This window comes from Scomber japonicus, chromosome 20 (genome assembly GCF_027409825.1).
Source record: "Scomber japonicus isolate fScoJap1 chromosome 20, fScoJap1.pri, whole genome shotgun sequence".
NCBI classification, from domain to species: Eukaryota; Metazoa; Chordata; class Actinopteri; order Scombriformes; family Scombridae; genus Scomber; species Scomber japonicus.
The window spans coordinates 13,317,928-13,344,070 of record NC_070597.1 but is presented as its reverse complement, the minus strand read 5'-3'; the positions used below and the strand labels follow the sequence as shown (position 1 = coordinate 13,344,070).

Here is a 26,143-nt window from a genome sequence, read left to right as displayed (position 1 = left end):
CTGCTCACTATCCTCTTCAACGTGATGCTACATTTGTGTTGTGAGTGTATATAAAAATCACACAAAGCAAAGTTATGCTACAAGAAAAGTAGCTCTAAAGAACTCTAAAGAAGTCCCCTCCTTTATGTCTTAACCTTTAAAACCTTCTGCAGTAAAAAGCAAAGTTGCAGGCATCCACTCAAGCTGTCAATTCACTTTTGGAGGGGAGGAGGTGGGTGGCGGTCAGTGAGGTTTCGGGTAAACACTCCTGAGTATTCCTCCGTCATCGTGAACTTTATTATCAAACTGAGGGGTTGAGGCCATCATATTTCTAGCAGACATCTCACAGGGACCAAGCCTCTTTTCTTCCCGCTGCTGAGCCGGAGAAAACTGTCAGTTTCCTCATTCTTCCCCACACAGATCTGCAGCAGAGAGGGGAGTAGGTGAGGGGAGGGGAGAGGGGAGCGTGGAGCAGGAGGAGGGGCGAGTGACATTCAGTATTGTGAGAGAGTTTTTGGACTGAGGCTAAAAGTGAGCTGCTTTGGGAAGCCATAACATGCTGTCCTCTGTAATCTCTGCAGTTTTCTGCATGAATTTGCATACATTTTTTTATGTATTCAGTGTCTGTGTGTGTGTGTGTGTGTGTGTGTGTGAGACAGAGGGAGTGATAAACAGTGTATTTTATGCGCGTTCACCTGGGCCTCTTTCACAGTCATCTCGCCTTTGTCTCGGTTGCCATGGAAACCAGCCGTGACCTTCCACACCCGCTCACTGGGGCGAACCCGCTGCACAAAGTTGGCCGGGAAAAATCCCACCTTGTCTCTGCTTTTCCCCTGGTAAACATGAGCAAACATGCACACATACACAAACACACGGTTAGCCTTTGACAGATATACATAGATATTTTTTGGATCGTTTTGAGCCATTTAGAAGAAGAAAAAAAATACTTGTTTTGAATTGTGGTACACAGTGGAAGAACTACAGGACTTCTTGTTGTTTGAGTAAAATGTATCCTCTGTGAAATGAGCCACAATTTGCTTCATTGTTGACAACTACTATACTTCCATTTCAACACAAACAGAAGAACATGACACAAGCAGCTAATTCAGTCCTTGTCCCACTTCATATAATTAGATTCTCTGTGTTTTTGTTTACTGGACCATTTGCCTGAATATGCATCACATTTATTTCACAATAACAAAACGGAATTTGAATAAACTATCACAATTAGCAGAAAAATGAAAATAAAGACAGCTTTTGTTCCCTAATTAGCAACATCAGACCAAAAAGCATCTGTACTTGTGGAGCACTAATCCCCCATTATTCGCTATAGAGACACTGTCCAAAGGCGTTCAAAGCCAATGGGAGCTGGAGTCACATGAGATTTGGTTCTTCCACATCAAGCAATGTTTACACAGAAATGACGCTAAATTTGTATCAAAATTTGTGTAATTGTCGGTTATATATAAAGAAATGTGTATGTATTTGACATTTAAATCACCCCCATTACAGTGTGCAAATGTTATCAGAAGCATTTGAGTATATGAACTGTCTAAGAGTAAACTAGACAGTTCAATTGTCTTATTTTTGTTAAATGATAAGGTTCAAACTAAAAATAAATAAATAAATAAACCTAAAGAAAAACAAAAAAGTTACTCTGACAAAATGCTTACCTGCAGCCTGTTTATGAAAATGGATAACCTGGTACTTTTCCCTGGTGTTTTGTTTATGTAAAGACCCATCTGTCCTTTGGCAGGTGAAGGTTAAGTTCTTCAGCTGCCTCATTAAACACACACTACAATCTGTCTTATTCCTCTTTTCCTCTCCATGCTAACTAGCTCTGCTAACACCCACAACTGCTGTCCTTCAAGCACACTCACCAGCTCTTTAGTCTTGCTGTCTTTGAACACATCAGCTTTGGATGGAGGAGTCAACTGATTCTATTACCACTTAACTGAAGGCTGCATGTTTGTAATATCTATTCAATCTTCACTTGAGCACTGGCTTTGTAGGAGGAATTACGTAAATGAAAGAAAGCAATAAAGAATAGGAATTGTAATGACTTTTAAATGTTTTCATAGCCTACCTTCCACCAGTCTTCATTGGAGTCATCTGTGACTTGAACTCTGTCGCCCGGCCTGGAGCAAAAACATTCAGACAAAGTGCTTACAGAGGAAACTTGTACACGATTATTTAAGCATTTATGAGCATCCGCAATCCCAATCTGGCCTGCTGTTTCATGCTAACTGTTAGCTTCCTATTTAGTGTACAGACATGAAACTATTTTCACATCTAACTCTTGGCATAACATGATACTATCATGTTATAATGTGAAACGTTTCATGTTATAACATGATACTGATCCGTTTTTTTTTTTCTGGCGTGGCAGCAATACGCTGCCGTAAGCAATTTTAGCTAAATATTTCAATAGTTTGATAAATTTAGATAACTAGAAACTACTAAAACTACTACTGCAGTATATTTGATACATCCAGCCATTTCAACCTTATCTGTTATTGTTAGCAAACTATGTCAACAATATGTGGTACATTTCGCTATCTTTTCTATTAGCTAACTGTTTCAGCTGGTTGATACTTTTAGCTAATTATTTCAACAATGTCTGATTTAGCTATTTCAATATTTCAATTATTTATATTAGCTAAATATTTCAACAATTTGATACATTTCGCTATGGTACATTTAGCTATGAAGCTAGTTATTTTTCACAAACTATTTCATCTCGTGTAATACATTGCTACTTCATACATGCTATTTCATCATTATCCCTACCTATCTATTGTGACATTTTAAACTTGTAGCTAAGTATTTCAATTATTTAAGTTTGAAAATCAGGCTACATTGGACATGTAACCTTTGTAGCATGATTAAAGCTGCTATAACATTTTTCAGACTTTTTGTTCTCTCTTGTTTTATGAATGCTACTTTAAATGTCACACGAAAATTAGTTATTTTCTGTTGAGAGTGGATTGCCTTGTCCTCATGAAGAGATGCCTCTTCTTGCACAGACGCATCCTCCAGATTACTGGTGGGTGTCGTACCACACTCAGCAGTTTCCTACACCTACTAACACACAAAGACTATTTTTTTTCTGTCACACACTCAACGCAGCTGTTTGTCCTTCCCAGCCTCCCAGCACGCTCCCTTCCTCCTCCAAACCTGAACCCTGCAACCCCCTATGATCATCCTGCTGAGGAGGCAGATGGTGTGTGTCAATGAAATCTCTCTCTCTCTCTCTCTCTCTCTCTCTCTCTCTCTCTCTCTCTCTCTCTCTCTCTCTCACACACACACACACACACACACACACACACACACACAGGACTGACTGTAGTTCCAAGTCGTTCTTCTCCTGAGGCAAGAACTTGTAGAGAGCTACATAGGTGTGGATGGGGTGAGCCTCTACCCGCTTGGGAGTCTGAAATAAAGAAAGATGGCGAGAAATACTCATGTGGAAATCTGAAACTGAGTGAAAAAGATTTTTGAAGGGGGCTGACAGAGTGCAGCTTTGCCAAGAAAGACAAGCTGAAAGAAGAGAGAAATGCTGACTACACACCTTCAGGCTGACCCTGTCTTCTGAATCAGCCTTCTCGCTTTCAGGAGGGGTGAGCACTAGAGAGACAGACACATGAACACAAGGAAAGAGGGAGAAAGAGAGGAAAGAAAAAGGGAGGGAAATAAGTGTATGTGTGAGAAAAAGAAATAGAGAGAGGGGGAAAGAGTGTGGGTGCAAGAGAAAGAGAGGACAGGAAGACACACAGAGAGTGAAGTCTTGTCACTTTGCAGCAAACAGAAGGAAGGCCAAAGCCAAGGTCATTTCCTGTAAAATGGCAGCAGTACAAACAGAGATGATCCCCTCTCCTGGGAATAAAGACTAAGAGAGAAAGTACTGGGTAGAACACACACACACACACACACACACACACACACACACACACACACACACACACACACACACACACACGTACTTCAACTGCCAGGGAAATGAGGTGACACACTGACACATTACATTATTTTTATTGTAGCTCAAACACACTGACATTTAACAGCAGTTTTCAATTCTTTAAAAATCAAAAATGCTTGCTTGATTAACCAATTTCCTCTGATGGGGAAATGAACTGCAGAAAAGGAGGAAATACAAATGTCTCCACTAACATCTCTCTTACTAGACCAGAATGCAGTGCAGAAGCAGCTGATAAAATGTAGAAAATTGCCACTAAATTAGGAATAGATGAAGCAGGTTAGGGGAAACCATAATATGCAATTCTGCAGCACTGGCCATAACAAATGAAGGATATTAGTGAACACTAAAAAACTATGGGATTCATCTTCAAAGCTATACAATACAATGAAATTAAAAAGGACTTACTTCCTGGGATAGTTTCCTCTTCAGCTATAGGCTGGTTCTCTATTCCGTCTTGCACCCTTTCTACCTATAATAAAGACATGTTTGCAGCCAGCAATGTCAACAGCAGTCTTAGTATGATTGTAGTCGACATGAATTTATGTGAATGACTGGGGTTGTCTGTGTATTTTATGTGTCTGTGTATTTTATGTGTGTGTTTGTTTTATACCTCATGACAGGGCGACTCTGAGATACTGCTGAAGCTGGAGCGACTCATCTGAGCCAGCGATGTCCCATAGCGCAGTGCCTCATACACAGGGTCAACAATGCCATTATCTGCTTCTACACAGCCAGACAAAATGGAACAGAACAACATATGTGCAATTTTATAGCTGACACTATACTGAAACACACACCTGCATTCACACACACACACACACACACACACACACACACACACACACACACACAGTGACCTGTCAGACATCAATGGCTCAAGGCCACAGACAAGGTGATAACTCATCCTGAGATTCCAGTTGTTTGATGCTGTGATAAGTCGGGCAGTGGCTCCATCACTCACCCTGAGCAGCAGGAGCCTCTCTGACCACACCCAGTGGATCGCTGGTTAGCAGAGGAGAGCTAAAGTTTCTCTTAAAAGCTCCTGTCTGACAGGCAGGCAGAGAGATGGGGAGACAGAGAGGCGAGAGGATAGGACAGGGAGAACAGGGGAAGGAGAAATGTTACTTGAAGCGGAAGAAGACAACTAGGGTAGATGTTTTGCTGTAAGACAATACGTGTATGATTTTATCTGGGGAATGTGCAGCTACAGTTTCTGTGATGAAAGCTGAATAGCTGAAAAGGTTTTTCAGCTCAACTGAAATCTCCAACAAATGACTATTGTGCAAGTGTAGTACAAGTCAAAAAGTTTGGACATCTTCTCATTCAAGAGAGTGGGAATGTGTGTCTAACCTTTTGGCATGGTCCTGAATACTAATGCATGCTATGCAATGAAGGCTATCAGTATGAGACAGGATGTAAGCCCATAATATTTGTGTGCAAACACTAATGACTATTCTCCAGCTTGAGCTCCATTACCTTACTCTTTGCTAAACTATAATGAATGTCCGACAACAGCCAAGCATTGATGTTAAATCGCTAATGCAGTGTAGTTGCAAAGGGAAGAAATTCAATAAATTTATGTCAAGCTGTGTTTTAGTTTTTTCATGTGAGCCCTACAATATATGGACAGCAGGGGGACGAAGAGAAATTACAAAGGCAGTTTAACAGAAGTGGAAAAAAAGCCTTTGACACACATTTCCATCTAGTTTCTTGACACATTTAAGTGAGATCAGCTGATATGATCTACCACTGTATTATTACCCACTCTCGGTGGCAATGATATACTCGCCATGAATTTGAGTGAATGAGTCTCTGAAGAAATTTCCTCAGGCGCTGCTGTATGCCAAATGAAGCATGACTAAACTTTTTCTCATCTTCCCTTTCAGCAAATTTATCTACATGGTCCAAGTGTTTAAGCACCACAAAGGCCCATCACTGTCAGACTAGATGATCAACCAGTGCAGATCAGGTAATGTACAACCTTTGATATCTGATTCTGTTTCTTTATTTAGCCCGAGAAATATGTTTAGCTACAGTACGTGACTCATCAGTCTAATAGATAACATTACAAAGTCCTGTTTTTGACAGAGGAGCTGTGATAAATCTGTTCTGTCCTCTCTGAATAGAAACCATTTACAAAGATAGTATCTCAGCTTTATTTCATCTCAGCATCACTTTTTATATCTGGTCCAAGTGCTAGAATGCTGAAAATAACATGCCATTAAAAAAAATGTCTCAAAAGTTATTTTTCTGCCGTAATGCTGCTTGAATTCAGCAGCATTTAACTGCAGAGCTTCATTTAAATCATATGAATACGATAAAACAGCATTTTCTGGACCACATATTATTATGGAGGCAAAAATATATAAAACTTGCCACTTTGTTACTCAGCTTAACCTCAGGAAAGGCAATGTTTTTATTATTTACATAAAAGGTATTTCACACGCATGCTGCATCATGATACATCACCGTCAATGAATGGAGACATTTCACTTTTCAAGTACACATTTTTTGACAAGAGGGTGAAAATTCTGCTTTATGTTCATTAGTGAGTGATTGTGGTGTATTAGGGTGCATTATATTGAATGGTGTTCCTAATATTTTGTCCACTCCATTAACATACATGAGGAGGGAAAAATATTAAGAACACCATTCAATGTAATGCATCCAAGTACACCACCACCACTTAGTATAACCTCAGTAATACACAAAGTAGAATTTTCACTTTTTTGACAATGTCAACAAAAACTGAAAATGTATAAACTTTTTGGCAACATCACACCCCCCCCCCCCCCCCCACCTGTCTCACTGCTCCCTACCACCTTAACTAACACATTTTCTGCGGGAAACCCATGTATATAATGGAAGTACATCAAAATGACTGCCATGGCAATTTGACAGATCTAGTGAGCATAGACCCTCTGCAAAGTACAAAAGTCATCCAAAAGTGAAATATCACTTTAAGATATGGAAGAAATGTGACGGAGGCATTCAGCACTGACTGACAGGAATTTGCCCAGAATCTCTTCTTCATCTCTTTTCATAGGGAACACAAACCTAACCTCTGAATAACACTGAAATAGCTCCATATCCATTTCATAAGAGTCGTGTCATATTTGAAACTAATGATGCAATGATAATAAGGAATGATTGGGAGTGATAAGAAGTGATTTGATGGCATTATAAAATGAGCAGTTAATACATTAACAGCTTTAAAGGCACTTCTGCCCATTTAGAAAATCCTACAGGTACTCTGATGCATACCTATGTACAGATGGCAATGCATACAGCTCCAAGTGTCTTTGAATTTGTGTTGTTATTTTCCTGAATACTGCTTTCATTATCATTGTTTTAATCTATTTGTGTCCTGTGTTTCCTGCCTAGCACTTTGTCACAAACAAAGGATGCCTCTGTAAACAAACTTGGCATATGCTTCACTTACTGTTGGATTATGCTAATTAATGAGTGGCAATTGCCCTCATCTTCTCTGCCAGGGCTCCAATTTGAATCAAGCTGTTGTGTTCAGAACTGGAGGTAGATAAATGATTTTCTCATCATCAGAAATCTTGAATCTTCTCTTTCGCACCCAGACAAATCACATCTCATGGTATCGGCAGCGGTGACTGCACAGCATGACTGAACAAATCTTGAAATTCAAGTGAAGAGACAAGCCGATATTTCCGTTTTGCTCAGTTGAGATCCACAGAGAGCAAGATTAGATTCTGACCTCTGAGATGTAACAGAGGAGATTCACACAAAGTCTGCTGAGGATGGGTGTGTATAGCATTCCGGGACAGGCACTTATTTAATGCAGTGCTCAGCTTTAATCAAACTATAATACATCTTTAAGTTTAATTAACTTTGATTTGCAAAGGGTTGTCATGATTCCAAAGTCATTTAAAGCTGCTTGATTTTGAGGATATTTTAAAGCCATTTGTCATATATGGCTGCACTCGGCAAATGGGCTGAGAGCGAGCCAGAAGAAGTGCAGTCATCAATATTCTTCTTTTTTTTTTGCCTGTTATTACACTACTTTACATAAATGCAAGCTTGTGCAAGCTGTGCCTTAGTCACACCAAGATGGCCTGCTCCTCCTGCTTTTCACTGGACTCGGGTGCTTAGCGGCCACTTTACTCTTTTCTCCCTGCAGTAGCCACATTACAACTCTGTCTGACCTGCCAGCAGTAAGACTGGCACTTCTACTCAGCAAATCAAGTTTCCTCCACCCGTCACAAGGATTAAATTTATTCTTTCATGCTGTTGTCTGACTATTTCTGACATTTCTTTATCAACATCAGCACATTTGTTGCTCAAAATCAGCTCTGCGTTCCAATATTTTTTTGCATTTCCGTTGAAGTTCAAATGATGCATCACTATGCCATTAAATGAGCAATTACAGTGCTTTTACTAAAATTCCAACAATTTATTTGCACTCAAAACCTGTGCATTGCTGTAACTTCACTTTCGTTACGAGTCTGTGAACCCCCGACCTTGAGTTACGTAGGTGTGTAAAGCAGTAGCCTCGAGCCCCATCCAGTTTCTGTAAAATACCTAATACTTGCTTTGATGAATGTGCAATGATCGAAAAGGACACTGCCGAAGGCTTGGCGAGAGCCTGCCATGTCATATCCTCCAGGGATTTTGTGTGCCTCAAACACACTGAATTTCACACTGAATTAGCCAGACCAGCTGGTACAGGGAGATATTGATTTTCTGACAGAGTTGAGAGGGGAGGAAGGAAATGTAGCACCCAGACAAGAGAGAGGAAGAGAGGAGGGCGTTATGTGAGAGGAGCAGCACAGGCGTGAGGAAAGGACAAAAAGGCTGAGTGAAAAAATGTTGGGACCTGGCCACTTAAACTTTATCAGTATCATGCTCCTTAGCTTTTTCTTCCTCTTAAGGCATTCATAGTTGGAAGATAATTCTATCCCATTGCTTCCCTTTCACACATCTGCCAGTGTCTTAGTCTACTTTGTAAAGCCCTGGTCAATTCACATTCCATTTATAACCACTACCTTTTTGTCTCTGCTGGTTTAAAAAGGGATTTATCCTCTTTTAACAAGAAGGGGGCTTTGAGGCTAAGCATATTACAAGGACTAAAGGCTATGCCAACTGACTGAGAGAGACAATTACAGCATCCAAATGCAGTTTAATTCTGCTGACACAATGCAGTCTGTGTTAGTCTCTGGCCTACATAGAACTCATGCATTTCCAGTCAATTACTTGAGTAAATGCACAATATAATTACCAATGTAAAAAAAGGCCCATGTTAAACCTGACTACTGTGGCCTTTACTACTGGTAGGAAACGGAGTAAAGCCTACAAGACCAGTCACCTTAATCCTGTGATTGAACAATTTGTCCACTCAAAAGTGGTCTGACTTGTAATTACTTCTACAAGTCAGTGACAGTGATAATTCAACTTTAATACCAACACATGATCATAAAAAATTGTCACTTTTTTAGATTAGTTAAGTGAATGCTTCACTAACACAAGAAAAAAGCAAGAGATAGCTCAGAAAAACTGATCAGTGAGGTTAACTGTGTAGCACTTGAGGTGAATCATTATTGTTTGAATTTCTGTTGGGCCTTATACTAAAAGTCAGTTATTAGCAAGTGCTTGTATGTATGTCTCTGCAGTCTCACTGACCATGTCATGAATCCAGACAGACTTCGGAGGAGCATTTGAGACAGAATTTCACACCCCTATTAACAGTGGATGCAAAGATATTACCTAAAAGGTGAGTGTCATCTGTGCCAAGTTCCGGGTGCATAGTGTGTGATAGAGTTGATGATAAGTCAGACTGAAGTAATCTTACCTTGCCATTACAGGGCTGCTGGGAGAGCTCAGACGAGCACCAGAGGTGGGCCGCCACCTTACAGGCTTTACAACGCAGCCCCTGCTTGGAGTTCCCTGCATGGACACGGACATTTACTGTATCACACAGACATCTTGGTAGACTGAAAGCAGCTATCTGTTATAAACAGGTTAAGACAAATCCCTGCTGCAAACATCAGTAAGTTGTGTTATACTGTATATATAGAAGTATACTACAAGTATAATAACAACATCTTTCAAGCTGGAAAAACTACTGTTAATCAAGCTGTGGTCCGTCAAGTGTGGTTTTAACTATTGTACATACTGTGAGTAAAAAATCTGATTATTTATTCAATTAAACTGCTGTGTGGGTGACCATTTTGATGTTTAGAACTAGGCTTCCACACTCCAAAGATATTTTGTGACTGACAGCAACTTTACGATGAAAAGTACAGAATTTCTAAAGCATTTACCAAAATGTATTTCAAATGAATTTGGGCAATAGATTATTTGATAGATCATTCCAAATCAAGTATTACAATGAGCTATACTAGTCATTAAACCACAACAGATATACATTTCAAACCGTTTAAAAAAGTGAAGTTTAAAATACTAGAGCTTATAGGCCACACCAATGAAATTATAATATGCTCTAAAGAAGGCGTCTGCAGTTTGCCAGTTATTATGAATTTCAGAATAAGGGCCCTGCACATAATCATCACAATGCCAATGGCTTTCAAAGTTAATTTTCTGGTTATAAAACTGGTTATGAACTCCTAAATTCCTGGAATCAGTCACATATAATATAGCAATTCAATTTTATTACAATTCGGAGGCTGTAAATGACCATATATATTTTTTACTGGTGACTAAAAATTTTAGAAAGTGAGCTGGCCTGTCCGACAGATTGGCTTTTACGAACAGTGCTGTTGAGAAATGTCCACATACCAATTGTAGCACAAGTCAATACATCTCCCAGTGGAAGTATGTTAATAGTACACAAGATTGGACTGCAGTCAGTGCTGTCAATAATTTTCATTGGGGACCATTTTCTGCTGAGAAAATAATCTTGATGCTAACTGTCCACAGTGAGATTTGTGGATTATCCTGCGTAATGATCTGCAGTAATCCTTTGAGAACCACAAGCACACCACAAGTCCCTGGGGCAGAGACATAAAGCCATGTGCAAATAAAACCCTACAAGTATCTTAGTTATATTTCTCTCTTCGATTCAAAAATTCTCCCTGCAGAGTCCAAGCGCCAAAGACTTTGACAATACCTAATCATTAATATCATCTGCATAATAAACATTATTTTATTTCATTCTCTGGTCTCTCCTGATTGAAATGGGTTTATTTGTGAATTGGGTGAAGTTTCTCTTTAAATCTGATGTTATAGAAAGCTAATTTTAACTATATTTGCACAGTGCTAAAATATACTTAAATTCAGCCAGATTTCTGCATTTTGAGAGACCTACACCTTCAGCAAAGAAACCACCAGCAACATGCACTAAAACAAAAGATAAATATGGTGATTTTTACTGCTCTTAAAGCACAATTACCCACCTTGGATCATGTGTTTGCATCGCTGGCAGCTGGTAGGCCTACGGAAGACGTGTTCCTGGAAACAGTGTGTCTTGACCGGCTGTACCGGCAGCGCCTGAGACTTTTGCTGGATATTGCAGGTCAGTGAAAGTGAGGGACTGATGGAAGGTGAGTGCGACGACAGTGACAGGTTGGGACTGATAGACGGAGAAAGGGAGGGAGATCGCTCGTAGGCCAGGGGGGACTCAGAAAAGGGTGGAAGAGATGGAGCGGGTGGAGGTGTGGTAATAAGTGTGGAGGGTGGGCGTGTGTCACCATTGCTGCGCTGGAAAAAGTTGTCCATACTCTTGCTGCGCATTACTGATTTGAAGGACAGGGAACGCTTCAGTCGCTGCAGCTGAAAGACAAAGTGAAGAAGAAGTAGTTTAAATGACTTTCCGTAATGAAGACATGACAAATTAAAACTAGTTCCAGGAGAACTGGGGTCAGATGGGGTCCAACATCACAATAACATTCCCTGTAAAAGTTAGAGCAGTATTGGTAATTTACGGACAAAAATTCTTGCAGATTTTGAAGTGACCATTGACAATATAAAGTAGGAACAACACAACTAACCTTTGAAATCACCAAAAAGTGTTCAGCTGGAGGGGATGTGCAGTGTTTGCAAAAGTCATTGTTAAAATAGAGTCTGTTAGCTCTAACCTCTGACTGTCCTTGCACTACCAGGCTGGCTTCTGATCTTCTATGTTCAGCTTTTTACCCACCTTATTTTGCCATCCCTTGCGAATCCACTCGAGTCAATACCCCTTAAAATTCACGTTTGATTAGTTTTATTGAGCGGCCTGCACCTTTGCATTTGATGCTGTCAGTGATGCACTCCAAACACTGTGTTTATCTTTCACTCTGCCTCCCCCTCCCTCCCACATGCTTGCCATCCTGTGCTCTCGGCTGCAGGTCAATTTTTGGGAAATTCGGGAATTTTCCTAGTGGGCTGGTCTTGTGAGGGCTGGGTCCCCCCCAGCATAATACAGCCTATATACTGATACTGCCATGTTAGTAAAAGTGACATGATTGGTTTCCTCCGTAATAGCAGATAGCTGCTGCCAACACAACTAAAAGTAGCACTTGGGCAGTTAATATCTAGCACTCATTAAAAGAAGGAGTTGCTGCCGAAACATGGATAGAAAAAGAAAACCTGTGGTTGGCAGTTTAGAGAAGGTGTGCCAAAAAAGAAAAAGGTTTTGAAAGCTGACGCTGCAAACTGTGTTAAGATGAGAGATTTATTTAAGCAGTGTGCAGGTGATAGTGAGGACTGTAGCGAAGAGGCAGAAACATCAAATAGGAGTGAGCAGGAAGCAAATGCTTTATCATGTTTGCATGCTATGTGTCGTCAACTAATTAAATGAACTAACTAAAGAACAAAATGTTGTTGTTAACCTTGGGTTTTTAGTGCTAGACGGGTAAGGTTTAACTGGTTAAATTCAGTTCACTAATGTTAAGAGACATTTTTCTGTGTTAATTAACATCTCATCACTTCTTACATAGCATTTGGTAGCCAATATTTGATATTGATCATATTTGATAGTCAGTTCAGTATTAAACATTACTTTTTGAATACTAACTCCACAATCTTAACAAACAGGTGAACATGGCTCTAAACTATAAAGGAAAAGGATGAAGGAGGAGGGAGCAGGAACCAGCACAGATCCAATTAGAGGTGTGTGTATTATTGAATGTTATTGTGTGACTGTGACGTAAATTAGAGCACAATACATTATTCATAAAATCAGGTTGGACTACTTAGTTCAAGTTATTATTGTTGCATTACAAGGTTCATGGCAAGTATGTTGCATAATACACCACATATGTATTTGTCTATGTCAAGGTTGGACTATTCATCATGAATTTTATGAATACAAACATATTTGATGCCGATGTCAGACAGTCCAAATGATGTCTGTCTCATGCATTTTTAACAAACAGGTGAACCTGAGTCAGATAGTGAAAGTTTTGAGGACATCTTTGCAGGAACCTTCACAGAGACAGGTATGTGACGACTGGCCAGTTCCACCAAACAATACAGTTTAAAAGTAATTGAAGCATAGATATGTTTTGTGCTCCCCTGTGGTCCTACTGATTGAATACAACTAAAAACTGGTCATCTGGAAGATTCGGTTGCAGAGTCAGAAAGGAAGAGGTTTGATACAAACATGTTGTGTCAGTTAGAATTTGTTGTATTATATTGGGGCTGCTGGACAGCAAATTCCTGGGCTGCTTTTTGTTACCAGTCCGCCCCTGAAAAAGGAGACCTGGTAATGACAAACAATTACTGGGATGTAGAGTTATGGGATCCAATATATGGAAATAATAATAATAACTGCTGCAAACTCATACATCAAAAGAATGGCCTACAGAATGAGGGCAAGGATGATACAGAGACTGAAGAGTACCTCACCAATTTACACAGAGCTCATTAACTGTCTATGTTAGTGACAGGGCAGCAAACATTGTTTGTAGACCTACCACAAACATCAATATTGTACATGCGTATTTATTTCTGGATTCATGGACAGTGTCTTTTTTGTGGCATTAACTTGTAGTGATGCAGCAAATAGAGTTCTTCTGCAATAAAAACCCAGGAACTTAACACAACAGTAAAACTTATTTTTATATCACTGTTTTAATGTATGCTTATGTTTGAAGAGGTAGCATCCTCATCATGCCTTTGAAAGCCACTATATCGTCCATCTGCACTCCTTCGCAGGAAATTCAATCAATAGCATCGAGCAGGTTCCTCTTTTTCTTCTTTAAGCCACAGATTCACAGATGCCAATTAGTTTGAGTGATGAGAAGAGTTCTCTCTGTTGACCCATTAGTGAGTGCCTCTCATAAATGTTTCCTACAGGGAGCTGAGTCCATGCTTTCCTTAATGGCCTTTTCTTGGCTCGACCAGTGGACCATTCAGTAATGGAGGGTGCTCTCTATTAGATTTTTTTTTTTTTTTTAACTCAGCTGACTTTGTTAATCTTATCTGTGGTGAAGTCCAATCTTTGCTACATTTCCGAGGAAAAAAGAACAACTTTCTCAAGCACAAACTGGGCAACACATGACTGATACAATCAATAGGTTAAAATGCCTCCCTAAGCTTTTATAAAGATTAAACAAACAAAGAAACAGGGATAAAACCGAGGCTAATAGGGACATAAAAGAATACTGGCTAGTTTAATGCCAAATTTATTTTGTAAGTAGTATAAGAGGGTCAAATCATCAAAAGTGGGGGTGCTCCAAACTACATGAGCCAGTCCCATTCATTTCCACCATTCAATGTACATCTAGATCTATAGGCAATACAATATATACAGATTGGTAAAGTGGGTGATTTTTATTCAGCAGTAACGGTATCTGCAAAAGTCCTTTAATTGTATCCCGTTAAGTTTAAGCATTAAAATATTTCATAAAAAGTGTTTTATGACTGCTCTCAGTTTTCTGCTTTGGACACTTTGACACTTATAGAAGTATGCCATGTGGTCAAAAGTATGTAGACCAGGAGGTTAGTGTCCATTTGACTTCCAATTAAAAAGGACATCATAATGCTACAGCATACAATGATCTTTTACAATGATTTCGTCCAGTTTCACTATGACAATGTCAGTCATTTGATAGCACTTTGAATTGCACCAACATGTATGAAAGGTGCTGTCAAAAAAAGCATTTGAGTGATTGATTGGCCAGCACAGACCCTCGACCTCAATGTCATCAAAAACTTTATGGGATGAATTGAGTAATGTCTTAACACCAAACATCAGTGCCTGACCTCACTGACACTCCTGTGGCTGAATGGGTGTAAATCCCTGCTGCCAAAATTGGGTGGAAAGCCTTGCCAAAAAAGTGGAGGCTGTTATAGCAGCAAATAAATGCCTGCAGTTCCAGAATCACATATGGTTGTAATGTTTGGGGGTCAACCTTGTTTTGCATATACTTTTTGCCAAGTAGAACAGATATTGGACTGTTGAAGGACCAAGGTCAGTTAACAACACTCCAACAGTCTGTATAACCATGGACTGTAATGTCAAACTACTGCATAACAGCCATATATGCAACCATTTCCAAAGGGGTTTGATAGGCTCATTCACATTAGCAGGACCAGTGCATGCGAATTTCAGTGTGGTAAAGTCTATGGAGACTATAAAACCTGTTGGAGGGATGTGATCCTAAAACCATAGTTTAACTTCACATAGCTGGGCAAGTTTCTTTGGGAAAACATTAAATGCATACAGGTATTCACATTTATTTACCTGTTAGTACTATTACAACAATAGGTGTCATTGTAGGGCTGCAACTAACAATTATTTTCATTTATCAACCAATTATTTACTCGATTAATTAATTTTCTGTTTATAAACTAATTGATTGAGTATTCATTGCAGCTTTATGTATATATTATAATGGCTTTGTGTTTAAAATTTGGCAAAGGCTATTTGCACCCCTGGTGGGGACTGAGTATCAGAGGGTAGCGTCTGGAGATATGTGGAACAGCGCTGTTCTCTTCTGTATATCATATAATAATTTAAGATCTATCACTTCTTGGTGTCAGAAATGTCAGGTGTGGAGTGTGAGCGTGAGAGCAGTTTGAAATAAAATAAATGTGTCTCACCGCCAATGCCTGAGACTTGAGAGGTCTGAAATGTATTTGGTATCCATGGCAACCATAGACTTGTCTGTCAAGATTTGATTTCCATCATATAACAAACTGAAAGTTGTAAATTTAGATATTTTCGGGTTGTATGCATTTACTTACTGAAAACATTATCAATATAACTGCTGCTGCAAAGACTCGAACCCTCGACACGCCACCCATTACACCACCGCTTCGGTCCTACGTAGTGATGTGACAGCCCAATATGTTTGCTAATACGGAAGATAGCTATTGGCGACACATTATTTCAAACTGACGCTTGTATGCATTCACTGAGGAAAGAAATGTCCTAGAACAAACATTAAAGTTGAAACCTTTCTAAATTCACCCTTTTCTTCTGGCGTGGAAGATGAATGTCCGCCATGTTTTCATGTTGTTATACGTCTAGGGTGCAAATAGCTGAGCTGTGTGGCCGAGGCTATTTGTACCAGGGGTGCAAATAGACACTCCGTTAAAAATTTTGCTCTGAGTATAGCTGCTGTTCATAAATACGAAGAAATTAAAATCAGCTTCACTGTGTTTCCTTACACCAGATAACTTCCTCCCCTGAAAACAGAGCAGAATCAAAAGCAGAGCTCTAATGAATGCAAATCTCTATTTCTCCATAGCACTCTTTTCTCTCTCTCTGTAAGGGGTTTGAAAAATTCTATTTATGGATCACAGAACTGGAGACCCGTCACACTCTGAACTACTGACAGCAATTAGCTCATCACAGTGCGAGTAGATGTGTACTAGAACAGACTGTGGTTTGAGGAAGACGATGAAGGAAGAAATAAAGGGAAAAGTACGAAGGCCGTGAAAGAAAGCGGAGGAAAAAACACTGCAGACAGAAACAAGGAAAAGAACATGGTCAGAGAATGAAGAAGAAGAGATACAGTGAAACATCCCACCATCACAATCAACCCCCCCTTGTCTTTTAAAACTCCACAATGCACCAGGGCTTTTCTTTATCAGTCCTCTGACAGACAAACAGTACAGTGGGGAGACAGAGCACACGTCTATGCTTTGTTCTTTGGTCCGTTTGAAAATGAGCACAGAGCGTAGAGATGTTTGGTGAAGGCCTCTATAAATAGGCTGTCGTGGCGATGCCTGGATAAATTAATGATTAAGAAGTGGGGGGTGGGAGTTCACAGAAAATGCCAGTGAAAGGCGAAAAAGTCATCTTTGTGCCACTAGTATGCAGCGTCTCTCTTTTTCTGCACTATATATCTTTTTTAACAACACAGAGGACCTATTGTACACTCAGAATTGCTGCACCAATGCAATTTCTATCAGACACTTCTATCAAACAACTGACCAATTAAACCAAATGGTCAAATACAGCTAGATTTGGCTTGTTTGAGTAAAGGGCTACTCTCAAAAAACCAGAGCAGTAACAAGGACCCTAATAAAAATACATGAACACCAAACATACTACATTAGGAAGAGGTTAATATGAATGAATATGATTGAACATTACTAGTGAAGCACCTGTGAATAAGCCAGTGATTGTGACGCATGTATTAAACAGTTGGTGCCAATCAACCGGTACATGTGTGACTTCAGCGCTGCACCTGAATGAACATTATATGCTTCATGTCATAACAGGTGATGCAGTGAGGTGGCAACACAGGTTTTAACGGTTTATTTATAATGTTTTGTTTGTGGCCGTTCAACACATGCTCCTGACCATCGTGCCTTGTTATGTTTGAAACCCTAAGGCAAGAGGATTTTAACTCAGTGTCACACTCAGGGTCTTCATTTTCTGGATCAGGTACTGTGCAGAAATATGCATATGAGCACTTACCATGCTGCATTCATAAACCTAGTTTGGACAAAAAAATGCTTGTTTTATCCTTGGTCAGGCATATCAATCATCCTTGAATAGTGCCACAGCTGTGTTTATGTCCTTGCATATGGCTATTATGTAGCAGTATAGTGTATGTTGTAAGATCCAAAAGCCTATTTATGATGAAACATGAGTAGGCCAAATATGCTGAATAATCTAATATTTGTTCATCTTATTCCTACAACATTATTGGGCAGTTTGCGTGAAAGTATATACATCTCCATATTTCTCTTGTTTCTTCATGAAAAATGCCACGTGAGTTATGTCAGAAACCAGATCTATAATGTTCTTCTATCATGCCATGCTTGCAGAGGCCTTATGTGCAGCTGGGACTCAGCTGAACAACTAACTCCACAGTGTCTGCCTGGCTCATGCATGTTTGTCATGGAATCTCTAGTTGCTCATGATACTCAAAGCGATACTGAACACAGTGGCATTTAATTAGGTTTGGCATTCTTCTTAAAGTGACCACAGTTTTGAATTAAAGATGACCTCATTTGGCGTTGTTCCAGCTGGAAGTTGTTGGGTAAAAAGTGCACCTCCTGAAATGACCTTTTGTGCAAATGGAAAGTTGTAATGCTTCACTGCCCAAGCTGTCCCGCTGCACACTGGGCTTGGAACAAATTGACAACTTCCTGGAACAGAACAAAACCGACAGTTTAACTACAGCTTTCTCACTGCAGAAACTGATAGATCTCCTCTGTCTCTGTATATTAAAGGGCTTTTAAGTAGCTTTTGCATTATGCATTTCATATTCTTCCAAAAAGCACCTGTGAGAGCTGAGGTCATTACAATTGTTACTAATGTCGATTCCCATAAAAAAACTTTAAAAAAAAGTCAGATGTAATGGCATTTACTTTTATGAGAAACAGTTAGAGCAGCTCAGGGGGTTCATTTAATATTTTACAGGCATGACTCACTGAACTTTTACTATAATACATAGCGAATCATTGTCACGTCAAAACTTTATAACTCAAGAGGTTATAGATGATAAAGATTATAGATTGAGGATTATAAATTTGGCGGTAAGGCATTTGGTTTAAGGATTGTACACACAGGAAAGAAAACGTAAAATGGACCTTAAGAACCTGAGGTTTCAATCTAACCACTTACATTAAATCTTAGTATCTTAGATGAAAGAAAAGGTGTTAATCAAGAAACATTTTCTCTTATGCTCCTTTCTTTGTCACATTTCCACCTCTGTGTGTGGCTGTTGTTTTGAAGGGGCTTGATGCATGAGCCTCGTGCCAGTAAATACTTCTCCCTGCTCGAGTGTGCAGCAAAAGAAGCTTGCATTTCCAAATCCAGCCGTTTAAAAGGCTTAACTGCATAAGGAGCTTTTGTAGCTTCCATTACTGCAGGTGACTGCCACAACAGCCCTTTGATGTTTACACAATGGTGAAAGAACACTTATTGGGGTGCGCATAAGAACAATTTGATTACGTTTTGATGGTATTTTCACTTTAAGACACAACACATAAAATTAATGAAATGTGATTTTCTGGGCAGAATATATTCTACAGCAAGATTTACAATTATCACAAAAGGAGAAAGGTGACTTTTATATTTAAATGTGCACATTTAAGTCAATACTGTCAGTCACCTTGTTTCACTATTCATTTTTTGTGTCTCTCTTCATCTTAAATGCTTACAGTTAACTGAGGGTTGTTCAATTTTTTCCCCCATTAAAGTGATTTTTTCCATTATCATGGGGCTAAGGATAGAGGCGCTGTTTCACTTTACAAATTCTAAAGCTCCCTGGGGCAAATTTGGGATTTGGGATATCCAAAAAAACTGACTTGACTTGATTTAAAAGAGGAGAGAGAAAAAGTAGGATGTTCAGAGTGCAAGATGAGATCATCTTCATTATTGTATTGTAACCTACTTTACTGACTAGAAGGTAAGTAGGGTTTAATGTAAATTAAGACATTCTTCTATACATGATTTCTTCTATATTCCAGTTAATAAACCACAACTTAGTGAGAGAGTGAGAGTAATTCAATGTACAAAACATTTTTTTTAACCTTAACTGTTAAATTCTCTTTTACAAACAATAATGTGCTAGCAGAACGCTCTTGAAGAGTAGATAGCCCATTTACAACCTAGTTGCTAAGCAACACAAGCTCTTTTTAAGTGATGACTCATGTTTATACACTAATCGTTCATTCAGTCTTGCAGTCATAGGTGAACATTTTTCAGGTGTTATCAAGGTGAGTGTGCCATTCAGAGCTGAGGATCAGAACTTTTCTTTTTTCCACTCCGTTACATCTACTTTGCCTTTTAGGAAAAAAATAACCTCAGAGGATCACTGTCAATGAAGCAGCAACCTAAGGTCAGTACTAAACAAAGTCTATTATCCCCAATAGAGCCAGCTCTTACCCTGACACTGCACATGAGGCTCTGCTGGATCAGCAGCATTTTGGAACTCAATCAAGGACAGTAATTCAGTGACATTATCATTAATCAAAACGGTGCTGGGTGAACGATGGATCAATGCAGCGTGACACTAGGAAAAAGGAAAAGTTTCAGCTTGTATTCTGTAATGAATAAAACATTCTTGATGTCATTCCTCTCTTTTTCTATCCTTTGTAAGTTTTCTGTTCCTGTGAGTATTTGTCTTTCACTGTGTGTCTGTGTATTTGTAAGCCTTCATCCATTTTCTGTACATACTAGTTTGTTTCTAGGTTCAGTGATGCAAGTCAATCATTCTGGCAGGAGAAACATATTATTGTCAGAAGTTAGTTGACTGAGAGATACATCTTCCTGTCATAGAGAAGAAACAATCACAAGGAAGCAGAATAGACTTAGTTCCAAAATGTCATTTACATGTATAGTCATATTAGGAAAGCTCTGCAGTATCATTTGCTTCTTAAGTTTGTTCACCAACTGACATTCAGAAGTTAACCAAGAGGAAAACTCTCTTGAAAGGAACAAAACAACATAATTTACATTGTATAATAATTTGTTTCCCAAGCTGTAAAATATACAAATTGGATGTTTCGCATGTTTGCATAGTTTGAGAATTAATACCGAAGATAAGAAAGGTGGAAAATGGAGAAGTCTTAATCATCAACCCTGACAACCCTGGTCTTGCATAATTCTCAGACAAATGAAGAGACCGTGAAGAAGTGTCTGTTCGCTGTCACTCACATCTTCTTTTCTAGTCTAGCCTCTTCTCTTCTCTTTTGTCGCTTCTTATCTCCTCTTCCGCAGGTTTCTCATATCCATGTACTGTACCCCTCTTTTTCTCTGTCTCTGTCATGACCCCTCGCTGGCTATCCTATTTTTAAATCGCTCTTATTCTTTTGAGCACTCAGGCACATCAGCAGCCAGTCACTCTCTCCAGAAAGTGAAGCGGAAAGCTGTGAGGAATGGTAAACGGTAATTGTACCGCACTTAGATAGTGCCTTTCTAGTCTTCTGACCACTCAAAGCATTCTTACACTACAAGCCACATTCACCTATTCACACACACACACACACACACACACTGATGGTGGCAAGCTATCACGCAGGGTGCTGGCACAGACACCAGGAGCAATTTGGGGTTCATTTTGACCAAGATATCTTGCCCACACATTTCCACATGTGGAGTGGAGGAGCCAAGAATCTAACCGCTGATCTTCTAATTAGTGGATGAGCTGCTCTGACTCTTGAACCACAGTCTCCCTCAACAGCTGAAGACGGGTTTCAGGTTTCATTTTAAATGGGGAAACAGTCAATAGAAAAATAAATTGGAAATATACACTACAAGTCTAGAGCTGGAATTTAATTAGATAAGTAGAGGATAATGCAGGCTGATAAGGAAGTTAGTGGGAAGAACAGCAAAAGGAGCAGGGCTCAGAGAAGTGAGCATGAAGGACAAAAAGAGAGAGAAAGCACTGCCATCATTTCACCTCATAAAAACGTCTTTGTGTTAGCGGATGATGTGATGAGCCGTGTGAAGGCCCTGCTGACCAGAGCACGGCAGCAGCACACCGCATTATCAGCATTTACACCCACTTATCTTTTGTAAATATCAAACTTTATGCAGCGGCTGATTCTCATTTCCTCCATCACTGAACAACGTAGAGCCTAACCGTTGCTTTGTCTTTCCAAAGTTCATCTACACCTCCATTCCTCACTTAATGCCAGACACTTCGTTGGCATGTGCTCCAAGTGATTAGAGTGGAATAATAATATTTTCACCTTGCCCTTAGGTGGAGGTGGAATAGCTATCTGCTCCACTGTCACAGTCTCTATTAGAAGCACTTGAGAAAGCTGGTAGGCTCACTTAGCGCTGTAATAAATACTTTGAGAGCTGAGGGACAGTGCGGAGACAGAGGGGGAGAGATGAAGGAGAGGTTGATGAAGAGATGAGAAAGCCTGCAGAGAGAAGCATTAAGAGGAACTGAGAGAGAGGAAGATGACAAGAGAAGAGGGAAAGAAAAATGTAACCGAATGAATAGAGCAATACGTAGAAATGAGAATACTGAGAGTGACAGAAAGAAACAAGTGGACCTCTAGAGATATCCTCGAGCACACTGCTCTAAGAGAGAAGGGTACGTTTCACCAAAACCAAGTTGTAACATGCATTTAATCTTCACCACCCTCATCATTTTTCTTCTGCAGGATGCGGAGCGGTCGCTGCTGCCGGCAGGGGCTTGGCAAACACAGAGCTATACGGCTGACGCAGCTTGGAGGATTGTTTCCTCCCAGTTCTGTTTTGTCTGGGCAGCCATTTGTGTGAATTATGACCCAGCCCCTAGCTAGACACAGCAAACATCTGCTAGCCGATTTGCTCATAAATTCACGCAGCACCTTAACGCCCACCATCCATTGTCTTGTCTACAGTCAAATTGAATGAACAGGAGTACCGCCGTGCCAGGCTCGTTCCAGGCCCCTGTGGTGATGACCAAAAATGTGATTTGCTGCTGCAATTAAGGCTGTTCTTCACACTCATTTGTTAATGTTAAAAAATAATTGTGCGGCAGGAGATCCTCAGTTTGAAGTTTTCTGATGGAGAGGAATGCATGTAAGAAATAGAAAAATGACAAATAACAAGCCCATCTTTCTTTTAAAAAACTCTCATCGCCCAAAACTGGATTACCAACTGTGGCCCCAGAACTACAGGGCCCCAAGAACTGGAGGTTTACTGTGTGCCAGCTGATTTATGCCAAATGAATTTAAAAATGAGTTTAAAAATATGCACCACTAAAGCATAATACTCTATTGACATGATAAAGGCCATAAGGTGGGTCTTGCTTTGCTTTGAGTTTTACACCTTAATTAAACTTAACCTGTATATAACTAGGCAAGCACCTTTCAGATTGGCAAAGAAAATGGCACAAATAGTTGCAAACAAAACAATACAAAAACCAGCAACAGATAAAGAAAACCGGTAATAACACTAAAAGGCTAAATGTAAACTAAGAGCAGAGACAACAATAATGAATCACTTACAATATTCTTAAAGATATCAGTTTCATCAATCTATATTTCTGTGGCGGAAGCAGAAAACATGAAGGACAGCAGATATAATGTATATCTTGTGATCTGGGATATTGATTGCAAGATGAACTCAAGATGGGAAGATATGTTATATATTTTCTAAATCAATGTGTTCGAGGTTATAATCTAGTAGAGAAAGCAAAGAACTGTATGAATTGTACAGAGTAGGGGAAACATGTGGGATTACCACTTCACTTTTTAACCTGGGCCATCCTACCAAATTAATCCAACAATGTGTGCAATGTGTCCATGATGCTTTTTTTCTGAGCAAGAGGATACAAGACCACCAAAGATACAAGCTCATAACTCCACTGGCATACTACTATTCAATATTTAGGATGCTTTCTAGAAATGAAGAAGCACTATCTTCCTGCATCTCATTCTCTGATAATAAGTCTTTATCTGAGTTTATTTCATAGTGTCTCTAACCTTTTTTTGCATGCACTACACATGCAACAGAGAGCACCCACACCTCCATGTAATCTCTGCCCCTACCTCTCAGGTCAGGGTAGGTACAAGAATTAAAGAGGCTTAGGGTTGTTGTGTAAGACCTGCAGACGCCACGGAATTAGCGTCGTAAAGAAAGAAAACAAGCTTTGTCAAACTCCCCTTTAAAATGATTATGAGTATAAAAATAAACCAACCTACAGCTGGAATAAGGATGAATTTTGCTATAAATGAACTTAAGAAATCCATTGCTTCAGGTTCAATAACCTATTATCTAGTCATCGTGTACAGTAATATACACAGGTGTGCTGTTACCTTTGATTCAGGTTGGCTGGGCACGGTCGCCTGCGGTCGGTGCAGGTTTTGTGGTTCGTTCTCCTTCTCGCTGATTTCCGTCATCTCGGGTCAAAAAAATGCTCCTTCAACAGCAAACACTGATGCAAACTGATAAGTCCACGGCGACAGAGTAATGAAGAAACTATACACATAGAGGTTAAAGCATCGCCACAGGCTCTCATCCACGGAGGTAGGGTTAAGTCATCTTTCTTTTGGCTGCATCCATTTGGGAACTTGAATTTTTAAGTGAGATTATTCCGTCGAGAACGTGCCTCTTGTTTTCGGGTTTAGCACTTCAAATGAGCGAATTAAAGATCTGTAAATTAGGCTTTATATTCTGGTGGGAGAAAATATCCACAGAAAGCTGCTTGGGTTATTATATTTCTCTCTCCGTCTGTCTCTCTCATCCACCGGCCGGTTTGAGTCTCCTCGCGCGTACACACGCGCTCCACAACTACTTCCATTTCGCCAAGTGCTCGGCGCGTCCTGATTGGTCCAGACGCCTTAAAATACGCCAAAAAGGAACCGGGGGAGCTGGTTCAGGATTGGCTCAGAGATGATGACGTCCGCAGAGGTGGGCGGCAAGTTGCAGGTGGACCAACTGTGGGCAGATGAGACGTGAAACTATACTAATGCAGCTTTGTTTACATCTTTATTTCCTAATAAGTTACACAATAATTAGTTAGGAGATCAATCACAGTCCATTCAGCCTAAGTTAATATCAGTAATCAGCAGTCTGAGTTGATCAAATCAAATCTTCTTAATTTTCTGTCTTTTTACTGAATTGAATCATATCTCTCTGCTGAAGCTCAGCAAGGAAACACAGTCTTTAGAAGCACAGCAAAGGTATGTTTTGGAAAATCATACCTGTTTGCATCTTTACTGGACTATGTCTACGATCTGATATTACTGGCTTTATATAGTGTTCACTCTCAGTCTGTTTATGTTGTTAGTATTTATTGTTGTAACAATGTTTATGCTGCTCTCTTGGCCAAGTCTCCTTTTAAGAGTAGATTTTATTCTCAAGGAGACTTTTACCTGGTTAAATAAAGGAAAAAGAAAGAGGAAACTTAACTGTTTTGAACTCCTGGAGCTTTATACTAGCTTCAGATTAACTTAACAGTGAATTTTATCCTCCATCACTTACACTGCTTTAGGAACAAATCTAATCATGGCCAGCATAGAAAAGAGGAATGATTTCAGTGACACGTTGCATGCAAACTGCATGGGCTAGATAGACCTGGAAATAATATAAACCAATTATTTAATAAAGAAGTAGATTATTGTAAAAGTTATACTTATACTTATAATATTACAAGCTAACACTGTTGGAGGGAAACAATCTGAGAGCCACAATCAATGAGACAGACACAACAGTCTGCAGTGAGCCAGAAGTCCAGCACGGGTGGTTGAATCAGCACCAAGGACAGCTCCTCTCTCTGTCTCTCTCTGCCTGCCTGCCTCTCTCTCTCTCTCTCTCTCTCTCTCTCTCTCTCTCTCTCTCTCTCTCTCTCTCTCTCTCTCTCTCTCTCTGTGTGTGTGTGTGTTTCTCACTAATTATCAGCCTAAGCTTCCCATGTAAAACTGCTAGACTGCGCGACTGTTTTTTGTCTCCTTATCAGGCACGCTCAGTTATACATTGATACCCTGTGTACAGTATGAAGTGTACTGGACCACTCTGAGCTAAGTATAGAACAACAAAGGAATGGCACTGACTACTAATGATTTTCTCACCCAAGCAGATATGCAAATTTAACAGGACAATTGTGGCATGATAATTAACCAGCCAGAAGCCTGATAAGTGAACATCTTTTAAAAAATCTGCCTTTGGCGCCGCATTTCATTAATATTTAGATAATATTCTCAAACAAACTAGTTCATCCTTGAGCATGGGGAAAACACATCTATCTATCTATCTATCTATCTATCTATCTATTTATCTATCTAAACATATTGAAGTCCATTACAGAGTAGGAATTTCACAACTGAAACACCAGTACATTTTATTTCTGTCCAGCAACATATTGT

The 26,143-nt window shown here is 39.7% G+C and overlaps 1 protein-coding gene across 1 annotated transcript; it reads right to left on the bottom strand.

Annotated features, from left to right (window-relative positions):
- Positions 1-302: 302 nt before the first annotated feature.
- On the bottom strand, positions 303-24,178 carry LOC128381665 (SH3 and cysteine-rich domain-containing protein 2-like). The gene is made up of 11 exons (XM_053341709.1): positions 24,095-24,178; positions 11,341-11,716; positions 9,777-9,871; positions 4,920-5,004; positions 4,569-4,681; positions 4,364-4,427; positions 3,551-3,606; positions 3,324-3,412; positions 2,066-2,117; positions 675-812; positions 303-401 (listed from the first exon to the last, which is right to left on the bottom strand). The coding sequence occupies exons 1-11, from the start codon at positions 24,176-24,178 to the stop codon at positions 303-305; spliced, it is 1,251 nt and encodes a 416-aa protein (XP_053197684.1).
- Between the last annotated feature and the right edge of the window lie 1,965 nt (positions 24,179-26,143).

Bases quoted from the DNA above. Each gene is read 5' to 3' on its own strand.
- LOC128381665 (XM_053341709.1), bottom strand. From the start codon at position 24,178: ATGACGGAAATCAGCGAGAAGGAGAACGAACCACAAAACCTGCACCGA. The intron at 5,005-9,776 runs GTAAGATTACTT...CCTGCCTGTCAG, and splicing joins AGCAGCCCTGTAATGGCAAG to ACAGGAGCTTTTAAGAGAAA. The intron at 4,682-4,919 runs GTGAGTGATGGA...CTGGCTGTGTAG, and splicing joins AGAGGCTCCTGCTGCTCAGG to AAGCAGATAATGGCATTGTT.